The sequence below is a fragment of the Azolla caroliniana genome, unplaced genomic scaffold, assembly GCF_043228905.1.
Source record: "Azolla caroliniana isolate FFs.n. ecotype wild unplaced genomic scaffold, voAzoCaro1.0.p SCAF_10, whole genome shotgun sequence".
Lineage (NCBI taxonomy): Eukaryota > Viridiplantae > Streptophyta > Polypodiopsida > Salviniales > Salviniaceae > Azolla > Azolla caroliniana.
In genome coordinates, this window is record NW_028230445.1 from 4,358,043 (window position 1) to 4,371,243 (window position 13,201).

Below are 13,201 nucleotides of genomic sequence, written 5' to 3' on the forward strand. Positions count from 1 at the left end.
AATGGTTCAATTAAAGTTTCTTTTATTGATTTAATAAATTTAACTTAAATGCGTATTCAATTTAATGTATTTTTGTTTATTTAGATGTTTAATTAGTTTGATTTAAATGGTTCGGTTTGGTTTCAACTTTTCCCCAAAACAGTTTGGTTTGGTTTTTGTTTTATATAAACGGTTCAGTTTCTTTGCCTTGAAACCGAAACGCTAACAATAAGCACGCTCTATGCTAATAATTTAGCAAAGCACCCTAGTTAGAATTGATAATTTAGCAAACAACTTCTTGACAAGAAGCAAAGCACCCTAGTTTACATGCTTCATGCAAACAATTGATAAGAATATTATCCTTGCTTGCAAGAAGTTGCAATCACTCATAATCACCAACACTCACATGGCAATGAATCTACTTCCCAACATTGTCACAAACCATCCATCACAACTATGTAAGCTGCCCATGCCCAAAGTCCCTAGGTCAACTGCAAGGAGAGGGTAGATATGGTGGCAAGGCTAGTGACGAGTGAGTGCAGTCATAACAAATTGTAGAAGGTGCAGCTGGATCACCACCAAAGTTAATGCTTTTTCTGCAATGTGGTGTATACTCACAGTTCGAAGCCTAGAGATAGGAAAAGTACTAGGCATCCTAAATTTAGATTATTACTAGATCATTAAGTCTCCCCAAAAAGTGACCTCAAGATTTGTCCCCAACACTCTGCCTATTCAAACAATTACACATTGTATAATATCAATTATATTCGATCAGCATAGGTCTTTCATTGATCAATGTCAGTAAGGTGTGCACATTCAACAATTCTTATGTACATAAAGCTCTTGAATCTTATTCTCAAATTCTATTTCTAGTTCATTCATAAATCTATACATTGAAGAAGTTCGAATTTTCAGAAGATATATGTCTCGACTGCACAGCACAACCACAAACTGACAGTGGTCAAATGTTGAAAGCTATCAGTATTATAGATTAAAAAGTGTAGTATTTATACCATTTTTAATGAATACCATAAACAGAATGAGTCAGTGTTTATTTAATACCTTTTAGTAGGCTCTATACAATTAACTTTTTAAATACAAACCTGAAAGCAATGAACGTCATTTATTCAGCCCATGATTTATCAAATTTTCAGAACAAAAAATGAAAAATGAAAACTGATCATCTTCTGGTTAATTACTTCATCTCAGTTCTTCCGATTTATATTCCTTCGTGAAGATGGTGCAGCATCTCCACTTCTACCGTTGTCTTCAACTAGACTGGGCCCATCAACAAACTTCTTTAACGGGGATTCTCTGACAAGTTGAAAAAAAAAAACAGGAGGAGAAATTCATTATATTTATTTTCAAACATCTGTATTAAAAATTGCTACAGGTTAAAAGTTCAAAATATTGAAAAGATTCAATCTCAAGATTCCATCTAGATATATTCAAGAATTTTCATTTTATTCAGTACACCAATGATCCAATCTTTAAAATACTTACTTGCTTTCTTTGAAAAGGAAGGCATCAATCGAAATTGAGGTCTCAAATACAGGTTCTGCATAAACATATCCATTTCAGAAAGACAAGCTAACATGTAACTACCTGACATTAACGGCGCCTCTGAATTGCCCATTAAATTTTTGGTTCAAATTGATCAATTGATGAAGAGAGAATAAGGTAATCACATATTTAAGGAGAAAGCATAAACAAATCAAATAGACGCTTAAAGAGCAGTACCTTAACTACAATACAAGATGCATGGCAATTCTAGTTTAAACCATCAGCATACTAATCAGGCATCGTTATATGCAATCCTCTCATGCATCTGGTCCTGATGCTCTTCATTTTTGTCCTTATTTTTTCCTAAGCTCAACACACTAAATCAGCCCATTTCAAGATGTGCATTATCTTTGTACATACCACTCTAGTTCTAACATGTGGTAAAGGTTCCTCGTCAAATCCAGTTCAATCTGGCGGTGAGAAGTTTTTTATTATCTCATGGATCAGCGGCCGGGGCTTTATTCTCGCTATTTAACACCAACATGAAGATGTACACATTGAAAACCACAGCAAACAAGATTATATTTACTTTTCCATTTATAAATGTGATAGACATTATGTGTCGGAATGTCATGTGGATGTAGTCAAACATTCACCAATAAGGTTTATCGTGACCAAATTTGAATGCACCTTGCAAATGGAGTAAGTCACCAAGATTAGGTAATACCCAATTCAACTTGATTACTGGGCAGTCCAATAAAATGAGAGATGGAAATATGTTGATAAACAGTGACAAGATGGATTGGGCAAGCATGTATCTTATGCTATACATGTTAATATTCAACTTTCCAATGAAGTAAATAGCCCTTCCAGAGCAAACTGACTCTATTTTGGAAGGAGGAACCTTGTTGGGATGACATTACCTCAGCTTTCAAAGAGCCATTAAAACCTGAAGACCAATCCCCCATTGATGATGATTTGGTTTGCACCAAGCAATAGCAAAGCTAAAGGCATGACAAACCAATTATTGAAGTCTAAGGAGGATATTGACAGCTATTCATGATGTCATACAAAGGTCACATAAAGTAAAAAATGCCAAAGGATACATGCTGGGATGTCAACCAGAGCAGGACCAACTTTCAGCTTGTACCGACACTGATGATCATTTGGTTTGCACCAAGCAATCGCTCACAGATGGGGGCACCATTACTCACATGATACCCGTGCATAGCTTACATCTTTGACCGATAAAAAATATCACATGTTACAATCATTAGTATTAGCAATTTTCAACCTTTCATGATTATCGTAGTACATGTTCCTCATACGGGGGAAGCACATACCTACCATATGAACATATTATACCTTTGCCGAGGATCTACAAACTCTCACACTTGACCACTGCATAATCAGAACCATAGTCAAAACACTTGAGCCCCTGATTTTTATTTGTAAACAGGCAATACACCTTGAGAGTAGTTTGCCGAATTTTCTCACATTCTCAATTCAATCTCAGTTTGAATTCACATTGATGGAAGAGTTCCTAGACTTTGAGCATTGGAAGAATATAATGTGTGCCATTGGAGACATTAATCCTTATCCAGCACATGCTATTGTTTTTAGCTTCAAAAAAGTAGCATTTACTTATCACTGACAATAGGCAAGGTAAAAAATTCTCAAGCAAAGTCCTTGCATGACACAATTTCCTCTTTTATAACATTCCAGCACCATTATGCATAAGAAAATAAATAAACTTAGAGATTATTTTCTTACAGATCCCGAGCGACAATCTGAAAAATATGACTATTGATTGGCCATGTGGGCATGCCTGGGTTTGATCCTACGTGACTCTATTTTTACGTAAATCATTTCTGAAGTTTGTCCACCCACTTTACTTGGAGTCAACAATTTAATGCAACGTCAGCATGGATGCCAATCTGAGTGTTCAGAATCAACTACAACTTATTTGCTCAAAGATAGAAGGTACGGGGAGCCACTGCTCACATGAAACCCATGCAAGACTAGTTTACATTGCTCACATCTTTATCACATCAGAATCCCGCTCATGTCACAATCCCCAGCACGAGCAATTTTCAATCATTCATGCTTATAGTATTACATGTTCCTCATATAGAGAGGTATATTCCTAACATATGAACATATTATACCCTTAGGGAGGATCTAGAAGATCTCACAGTTACCCACCACATAATCAGAACCACGCCAAAAGCATTTAGGTCCTTGCTTTTCGTTTGTAAACAATCAAAGATCTTGAGAATATATTTCAGCCGATTTTCTCAACTTTCCAATTCAATATCTCGGGTTGAACTCACATTGATGGAAAATTCCCTAGACATTGACTTTTGGAAGAATGCTACGTCAGAGAGATTTGTGATCCAAAAATCCTTATCCAGTGTGTCTATTGTTTTTAGACTTTAGCTTTAAGAAAATAGTGGCATCCACTTACAATTGGCAATTAACAAGTTAAGAAAACTATCAAACAAATCCCATATATGACATTATTTCCTCTTTTATAAAATTCCAGCACTGTTATGCATAAGGACATCAAATAAATTAGAAATTATTTTCTTACAAACCACATGTAACCAGCTGAAAAATCTCTGGCTATTGATCTGGCATGCCTGGATTTGACCCTACATGACATAATTTCTAGTTAAATATTTTCTGTAGTTGTTAGCCCACTTTTCTTGCAGCCATCAATTTAGAGCCAAATCAGTGTGCATGCCCATCTGAGCGTTCAGAATTTGAGTTACGTTGTATTCGCTCTCAACCACTAATTTATCTCAGCTTCTCTCTATCATCAATAGATGATGTTGCCTTTTGTCCATTACAATAGAAACGTGTGATCTCCTTCAAATTATCCCAATGCATTATGTCATTGGTTATATGAGTTAATAATGCAAACTCTAGCATGCAACTTAAGAATTTGGGTCTACTCATGCTTCAACTGGATGAAGATCCCTACCATTGTCATGAATTTTGGAAAAAGTTGAAATGCCAAACATGTTACAAATCTCTGCATTTCAAATTGACTATACTTTTAACTGAATACTCTCTTTAAAGGAGATTTAGAAGAATTTAAGGCCAATCAAGACATAACTGAAAAAGCACAAATGGTGCATAGATTTGCATTTTAGGTCTACTATACTTTGAGTCGGATGCAAACACTTCCCCTCCAAGGCCAAAATTAAATCAGTTAAGATGAAATTTAAATGTCGAAAAAGCTACAAATTTCTAAACTTTAAATATACTACGCTTGTAACTGGAAAAAAGTCCTTCTTAAAGGAAGAACTTGAAGCAAATGCAAATCCTTCTTCTTAAGGGAATAACTTGAATACAAGAAGGTCCAAAGTTCCATATTATTATCCCAAAAAGGGTAGAATTTTTTATGATTTAGGTTTACTATACTTCGATGGGATGCAAATCTTTGCCCTTTAAAGCAAATGAAGATATAATTTAATAAAAGACCAAATAAAAATTGAAAACGATTTTAGACAAATTAATACCTCCAGACAGTGCCATTGCAGAGAAATACTTATGGTTGATTCGACGAAGGTACTCTTTCTCGTATCTTCTATATTTCCCTGCAGCCTCTTGAGAATCATCTCTGCAAAAGAGAAAACGATTCAAGGGGGGGGGAAAGAAGAAGAAAGATGTTGAATTTTACACACAGGAAAACAATTTGAAAGACGAAACGAAAAGCAGAATGAATGTACAAGAGAAAGGGAAGAAGGAAGTGGGGAGAAGGAGAAGGAGAAGATATATAGGTATTTGCTTAACTCTAGGGATCGAGAAGAGGTTCTGGAGTGAGAAGATGGCTTCAGCGTGTTTCCTGTCGTCGGTGTGGTCGCCTCCCTGGTTTCTTCTTCTTCTGCTTCTTCTGCTTCTTCATCTTCTTCGACTTCTTCTTCGACTTCTTCGTTCGGGCCCCGTCGCCCTCCCGCCATGGAAACACACACAGATTCAGACTCAGAGTATTTCTCTATATACGTATACGTATACGCGTACGTATACAGACAAGTATTAGAAATTCATCGAAATGCCCCCCCCCCTCTCTCCCAACGCGTATTATTTTGGGATATTTCCCGAACTACCCCTCGCCTATTCCTCTTTCTTTCTTTCTTTCTTTCTTTCTTTCTTTCTTTTTCTTCGTAAATGTATGTTTGTTATTGAAACAAGATGATATAATACATTATCTCTATATACGTACGTATACAGACACGTATTAGAAATTCATTGAAATGCCCCTCTCTCCTAACGCGTATTATTTTGGGATATTTCCCGAACTACCCCTCGCCTATTCCTCTTTCTTTCTTTCTTTCTTTCTTTCTTTTTCTTCGTAAATGTATGCTTGTTGTTAAAACAAGATGATATAATACATTATACAAGCCTTGCTATCTCCACTACTTCATTAGTACATCGTAATATGGGCAAGGTAAACCCTCTCTAAGTGTTGTAATTTCTCTTTCTCTTTCTCTTTTTGCTTCCACCATGGGCTTAATGCAAAAACCCCTATGACCAAACCCTAATATATTCAAACCACCGTCAGAAGGTCTAGAGCTTGGATCCTCGTATCCCTTTCCACTCATTTTAACACATCTTTGTTAAGACTATATCCCAAACAACAACCTCACAATCGGTGTATCGAACCAACAACCTCGTAATTCATTCATTCTCTCTCTCTCTCTCTCTCTCTCTCTCTCTCTCTCTCTCTCTTTATCGTAATTACCTTACCCTAGTGGTAAGCTGTTAGCACTATAAGCATTGCGTTCTGGGTTCGAAACCCAACTTTCTCACCTCTCTCTCTCTCTCCAAGGCCAAATGTTGGACCCAATACAAGAGAGTTTTAACCCACTCGTCTTAGCAAGGAGTCACATACAAGATGATATGTTGATTTCGTTCCATAGTTCAAATTGACCTCACAAACGATATCTATTCTTTTCTTTTTGACTATCTATTATATTCTTCTTCTTCTTCTTCTTTTGGTAGAACCGCACAATTATATTAATTGTATGTTGTGCACATATAGAATGTTGAATCTTTAGAGGAATACATCCATCGAGCAATGGTCTCCATGATGCTTGAATCTTAGTTTTCCCATGCAATAATCCTTTATGTGCAAAAAAATATTGCATCGTAAATATCCATGATATTGTTGACACATATATCCTAATACTGCAAATCTACGGGCAATCAAGTGCATTTCCAAATTCAATATTGCAGCACCACCTAACTGTTTGGGAGTAGCCAAATGATCTCATGAAATTCATACAACTTTTCTCTCTTCCCCCACAACATGAACCGAATGGCAAAGAGGTTGCGATAATGTTTGCAATGACTCAGGAGATGGTACCTTTGGTATCAATACAATTATGCCCACCTTCCAACTGTCAAGCATGAAACCAAAATCCCAACATTGTTGAAACATTTGCATGAATGGTCTCTTAAGCACGCTAACATATCTTTCTAAGTCTTCGTTTGTGATATCATCCCAACTAGGACTTTTACCATTTGGAAGGTCGATACCTTTTCCACCTCCACTTCTTCAAACTCAACATCCAACTATTGACCAATATTTGTATTCACAGTACACCCAACTACATCATAAAACTTTACCTAATCAACTTCTTAAAATGATAAATACATACCTTAATAACCTTGACTAGGTTCACAAAAATATTATCTCCTATCTTAATTTGCACCACATTTGAATGAGCATATGATGGTCATAATCTTTGGAAAACATATGAGATTGTGATTGATTATCTATAAACCCCTCATGTAACTTACCTTGTGATAACTTTGATAACATCCGATTTCCACAATGTCCTAAATCTGAACTTGAAGATTCAAAGCTCTTCATCATTTTGATTATGCATCAATAATACATTACATCAAGTAAGAATATGTGAAAACTTATCGATCAATTGCCTTCATCTTTGAGCATTAGTTAAACCATACATATGGTGAATATCATCAATGTTTTTTTTTAAATAGTGTATTGCATGCATGACATCCCTTTGAATTAATGTGTTCTTAAAACATACAAAAATGTGTTGCATATAGGCATCAAATAAGGAATGAAACAATAAAGACTAATTAAACCTCAAAGGAATCTTATCGAGCAATGTAATATACATATCCATCACATGTTTATTAAACTCGAAACATATGAGAAATGATCCGATGATACAAGCTATTGAACAACTAACATATTATGAATCTTGTAAACGTAAGTGTTTGCGGAAGCGTAAAACAGAGAACAACACAGAGAGAGAGAGAGAGAGAGAGCAGAACACAATTTCAAAATTATATCAAGACTCCTTTTTCTACACATTGTGCTAAGTAGCACTATTTATACAAGTCCTCTTGGGACTGACAGAAGTACCATGTACTTCAATGCTCACACGAGCATCTGACACTTACTACGAGACTATAGCTACCTAGTGGTCTATCCTATACTAGGCTTCCGATTGGACTGCCGGTTACGGATTGCACGCGGCCTCCACTGCTTGCCAGTTCGGTTGCTCACCGTCATACCGATCCGTTTCGCCCGATCCGTCTCGCTTACCGGCTCCGGCTTATTCAGCCGATCCGGCTCCGGTTGAGCTTGCCGCTCAACACTCCCCCTCAAGCTCAACCTGAGGTGGGGTCGTAGTGTCGACCTCTATGGCAGTCGGTTCTTCCAACCGACTTCTCCTGGCGACACTCCGCCTTGCTCGCGCTCCTCGTCCGGTCCGGTCCCGTTTGTCGCGACCCCTTTGGTTCTGCGCGCCTCGACCCTCTCGGTCGGTATGTCTGCTCAATCGGCCCATCTCAGCAGTCACGTTGTTGTGACTCCAGCGCTTGCCGATCCGTCGGTTCTCCCACGATGGCATCGACTTCCGCTGTGTCTGTGTCCCCTTGGCCTTCAATCGATCCGTCTCATCCGGATCCATCTGTTGATCCGAGTCAGCTGTCTCCGACTCGTTCCAGCTCTTGTTTGAATCGGTACACTTCGATTCGACTTCCGGTGTCAGGCCTCTCACCACATCGGACCACTTCCGAGTCTTGGCCTTCTCCATGCTTCCCTCGGCTTCTTCAGCCGGTGAACCGAAATTGAATTCTTCATTCGACTCTGTATCATGGTCAGTACCGTCGTGATGACCTCCGCACAACATGCGCTTCTCTTCCTGAGTGCACAACTCTTCTTCACAGCCGCTTGCTCCGACCTGTTCGGATGTGTCGACTTCCTTCATCTTCTTGTCTCCTCTTCTTTCGGCTCTCCTCTTACCGATGGGTTCAACAGTTTTTTTTCCTTTGCCAGTTTCGGTAGAGACTTTGCCCTTGCTTCTCCCCCTCAAGTGCGGCACGTCGAGATGTTGAATACCAAGCATGTCGGTAAAGTGCTGCAACTTGTCCGATCCGAGCGGCTTGGTGAAGATGTCGGCAACTTGCCGATCCGTATGAACATACCGTAGGTCAACTTCACCGCTCAGGACCCGCTCACGCATGAAGTGGTAGTGCACCTCGATGTGCTTTGTGCGAGCATGGAACACAGGGTTCCTGGCGAGCTGCAGGCTGCTCATGTTATCGCAGTAAATCGGGATTGGGGTCGGCACCTCGATCCGCAAGTCTCGCAGCAGTCGCCGAAGCCAGATGGCTTCACAAGTGGCAACGGTAGCAGCCCAGTACTCAACCTCAGTGCTTGACAAAGCCACTGTGGGCTGCTTCTTGCTGCTCCACGCAACGGCCGTGCTACCTATGGAGAACATGTATCCGGAAGTGGAGCGACGATCAGACGCATCTCCAGCCCAGTCAGCATCGGTGTAACCGACAAGCTCTTCGGGTATACCTCGGCGGTATAGCAGTCCCCGGTCCTTAGTGCCGCTGACATACCGTAATATGCGTTGCGCGCACTGAAGGTGCTCCACGGTCGGCTTCTGCATGAACTGACTTACCATGCCGACCGGATAGCTGATGTCGGGTCGGGTGATGGTTAAGTAGATCAGGCTTCCGACAACCTGTCGGAACCGTTTCTCATTGCAGGCCGGTCCGGAGTTGGGACAGAGCTTTTGGTTTCGGTCCAGGGGTGTGGAGACAGGTCGGCAATCTGTCATGCCGAACTTATACAACATATTCAACACGTAATGTCGTTGCGAGAGCAATATGTCGTCGGGGGTCCGGATCACTTCGATCCCAAGAAAATAATGAAGGTCCCCCAGGTCCTTCATTTCGAATGCGTTCAACAACTGGGACTTGACACGGTTGATTTCGGGAAGACCCGGTCCGGTGATGACTAAATCATCCACATACAAGAGTATACATACCGGACCGTCAGAGCCTTGCCGGATGAACAACGAAGAGTCCGACTTGGAGACAACAAACCCCAGCTTACGCAACCGGTGCGTGATCTTCGCGTTCCAAGCTCGGGGGGCTTGCTTCAAGCCGTAAAGCGACTTCTTCAGTCGGCATACCGCCGACTTGTTCATCTCCGATTGAAATCCGGGGGGCTGAGTCATAAAGACTTCTTCTTCAAGCTCTCCTTGAAGGAAGGCGTTCTTCACATCCATCTAGTGAAGATGCCACCCCCTTGCCGCAACAACCGCCAGTACCACACGAATCGTCATCATCTTCGCCACAGGAGCGAAGGTCTCGTTGTAGTCGATTCCGTGGGTCTGCGCATATCCCTTCGCCACTAACCGGGCTTTGTACCGGTTAACAGAACTGTCGACGTTGTACTTGACCTTGTACACCCACTTGCATCCGATCGGTTTACAGTGACGGGGAGGATCAACTAGGTTCCAAGTTTCGTTGGCATCGAGTGCCCGCATTTCTTCGTCCATAGCGGCACGCCAATTTGCGTCCTTTGCCGCTTCTGTGTAGCTCTCCGGCTCACGCACTTCTGTCACCTTAGTCATGTATGCATAATGATGCGCAATGTATTCATTGTACTCGTACCGTATGGCGGGATCCTTCTGGCGGGTTGATCGGCGCAACGCACCGTCACCTGATTTGAGGCCCTTCTTGGCCAGTTCGGTCTTCGTTACCGAAGATCTGCCTTTCTCCTTTTCGGAGTCGGATACGCACCGATCCGACTCATCGTTGCCGGTTTCAAATTCCAGCATCTTCCTCTTCCCCTTCTCTTTGCGCGTGAACCGTTTCCTCGGTTCCTTGCGTGGGGAGAGCACGACAGAGTTTCCACCACTTGCCGTCTCTTCATCCGACTAGTCCAACCGACTCAGTCGCTCGTTCGGTCCACTCAACCGTAACGATTCCGGACTCTCATCTTGAGTCTCGACTTCATCATCCTCTGCCAGGGCTGATTCAGGCTCACTGGCCTGATCTTCCGGCATTCGGTCGGGATCGGAAGTCGGAGTCGGTACGGAGTACTAGGATGCCGATTCATCGAACTCGACATCCCGGCTAACTCGGACTTCCTTCGTCCGGGGGTTATAGCACTTATACCCCTTTTGCTCTTGAGCATAGCCGACTAGGATGCATTTTTCCAATTTTGCATCCAGCTTTCTCCGCTTCTGATCCGGCACATGCACATACGCTATGCTGCCAAATATCCGAAGGTGTCTTAAGTTCGGCTTGTGCCCGAAATACAGCTCATGAGCTGACACCTTGTCACCAATGCAGTTTTGTATGTAGACGGCCGTCTAGACCACCTCCACCCAGTAGAACCGGGGCATGCTCTTCTCCTCTAGCATTGCCCTTGCCGCTTCGACGAGTGTCCGGTTCTTCCTTTCGGCCACACCATTTTGCTCCGGTGTGTATCTGCAGCTGAACTCTCGCCGAATTCCCTTCTGCTGCAGATAACTAGTGAATTGGCCGGAAAAATATTCCTTTCCGCCATCCGACCGAAGGCATTTGATCTTCCTCTCCGATTCCCGTTCCACCATCTTCTGGAGGCTCCGGAAACAGTCGAAGAGTTCGCTCTTCCGCTCAATGAGGTAGATCCAAGTATGTCGAGTATAGTCGTCGATGAAGGAGACGAAGTATCGGCTCCCGCCAAGGCTTACACTTTGTGCCGGTCCCCACACATCCGAATGGATGAGATCGAGCTTGTTACGGCTCCGGTTCCGTTCGGTGGGGAATGGAAACCGGTGTTGCTTCCCAAGTTGGCAGGCTTGACAAATTTCGGCTCTCCGGCTGCTGAACTTCGGCAAACCGAAAACGACTTGTTTTGTTTGCAGGTCTTGAAGCCTCCGGTAGTTGACGTGGCCTATCCACTTGTGCCACAGGTCGATGTCCGACTCGACCTTTTGTCGATTCGCGAACAGAGCAGTGCCAAGGTCATTGGTGTTGAGGATAAACATCCTCCCATCTCTGCGCCCTTGCGCAATGACTTCGCCCTCATCCTCAATGAAGCACCCGAGGTGCGTAAACCGCACCTGCATCCCTTGGTCGACAATCTGACCGACGGACACCAGGTTCTTCGTGATTGTCGGAACGTGTAATACGTTCATCAGCTTCCCTTTCTGTCCGACGTGGCTTAGAGGGACTTCTCCGACGTGCACGATTCGGTGAGGAGTGTCGTCTCCGGTTTCAACTACTCCTGGTTGATCCGGTTTCTCCAGAAAGGAGAACCACTCTTTGTGGCTCGTCATGTGGTTCGACGCGCCGGAATCAACATACCACACTTCCTCCGTTTTGGAAGTGGTCTTCTTCATTGAGTTTGCCTTGTGATTCATCACCAAGGCTGGTCCCTTACCGGCCTTTCCGGTTCCGGATCCTCCTGATCCGTTTGCGTAGTGCGAGTTTTGCCGACCATCCTTACCGGTCTTGCCGGATCCGGATTTGTCCGAATCGGCACGCTTTCTCCAGCACTCGCTTTCCCTGTGGCCTTTTTTTACCACAGTACCAGCATTCCCTAGCGGATTTGTCTTGCCGGCCTCCGGCACCGCCTTGACTCCCCCTGCTTGTGGAAGTCCCGGAACTGCTGTCGGCACGCTCATAGTGCCTCCGTTCCTGCTCTTGCCGGCCGCCTCCATTGCGTGCCGACCCACCTCTTCCACCACGCCCACGGAGCCGATCCGTTCCCGTGTACAACATTCGGCTGTCCGGGGATGCACTGGTAGATGCACCGGCGTGGTTCTCCTCTATAAGGAGCATCGACTGTAAGTCGAAGAATGAGGGGGTATTCTCCCTTGTACACACCGCAGTCCGGAACGCTCCGAACTTGGACGCCAGGCCTCTGAGACATACCTGCACCATCTCGTCTTCCTCTACGGTAACATTGATAGAGGCGAGCGAGTCGCAGATCTCCTTTATCCAGCCCGTGTAGTCTGCCACAGACATGTTCTTCTGTCGAACATTGCTCAACTCCTGTCTGAGTTGCAGCTTCCGGGCAGTGGTGCTTGCGGCGAAAACCTTTTTCAGGTTCCCCCAAGCATCCTTCGGTGTCTTGGCGTCACGGATGTGGCTGAGCAGCTGATCGCCGACACTGGACGCGAAGCAGTACATCACCTTGCTTGCCGCCTGTTCCCATACCGGGAAGTCCTTGTGTGCCGAGTCTGGCGCTGCATCATTCTCTCCTTCGACATAACTCCAGTACCCGTGTCCAAGCAGGTACTGGTGCATCTTGTAAGACCAGGATGCGTAGTTGCTCCTGATGGAAAATAATCGATTGACACTTTCCAAACTTCACCTCTCGGCCACAACCGAGGAAACACACGAATCGTTGTTGCAGAAAATGGGAAATGCGAAAAAT

General features: G+C 43.2%; 1 protein-coding gene across 1 annotated transcript; it reads right to left on the minus strand.

Moving 5' to 3' along the window:
• Positions 1–1,012: 1,012 nt before the first annotated feature.
• On the minus strand, positions 1,013–5,470 carry LOC147858768 (uncharacterized). Its single transcript, XM_087326241.1, has 4 exons — positions 5,284–5,470; positions 5,010–5,110; positions 1,483–1,537; positions 1,013–1,293 (listed from the first exon to the last, which is right to left on the minus strand). The coding sequence occupies exons 1-4, from the start codon at positions 5,448–5,450 to the stop codon at positions 1,185–1,187; spliced, it is 432 nt and encodes a 143-aa protein (XP_087182367.1). The 5' UTR covers positions 5,451–5,470; the 3' UTR covers positions 1,013–1,184.
• Between the last annotated feature and the right edge of the window lie 7,731 nt (positions 5,471–13,201).

What these genes read in the sequence shown, in the direction of transcription:
- LOC147858768 (XM_087326241.1), bottom strand. Translation starts at nt 5,450, where the DNA reads ATGGCGGGAGGGCGACGGGGCCCGAACGAAGAAGTCGAAGAAGAAGTC. An exon ending in TGCAATGGCACTGTCTGGAG is followed by an intron (nt 1,538 to 5,009) that starts GTATTAATTTGT and finishes ATGTTTATGCAG; the next exon opens with AACCTGTATTTGAGACCTCA. An exon ending in TTCCTTTTCAAAGAAAGCAA is followed by an intron (nt 1,294 to 1,482) that starts GTAAGTATTTTA and finishes TCAACTTGTCAG; the next exon opens with AGAATCCCCGTTAAAGAAGT.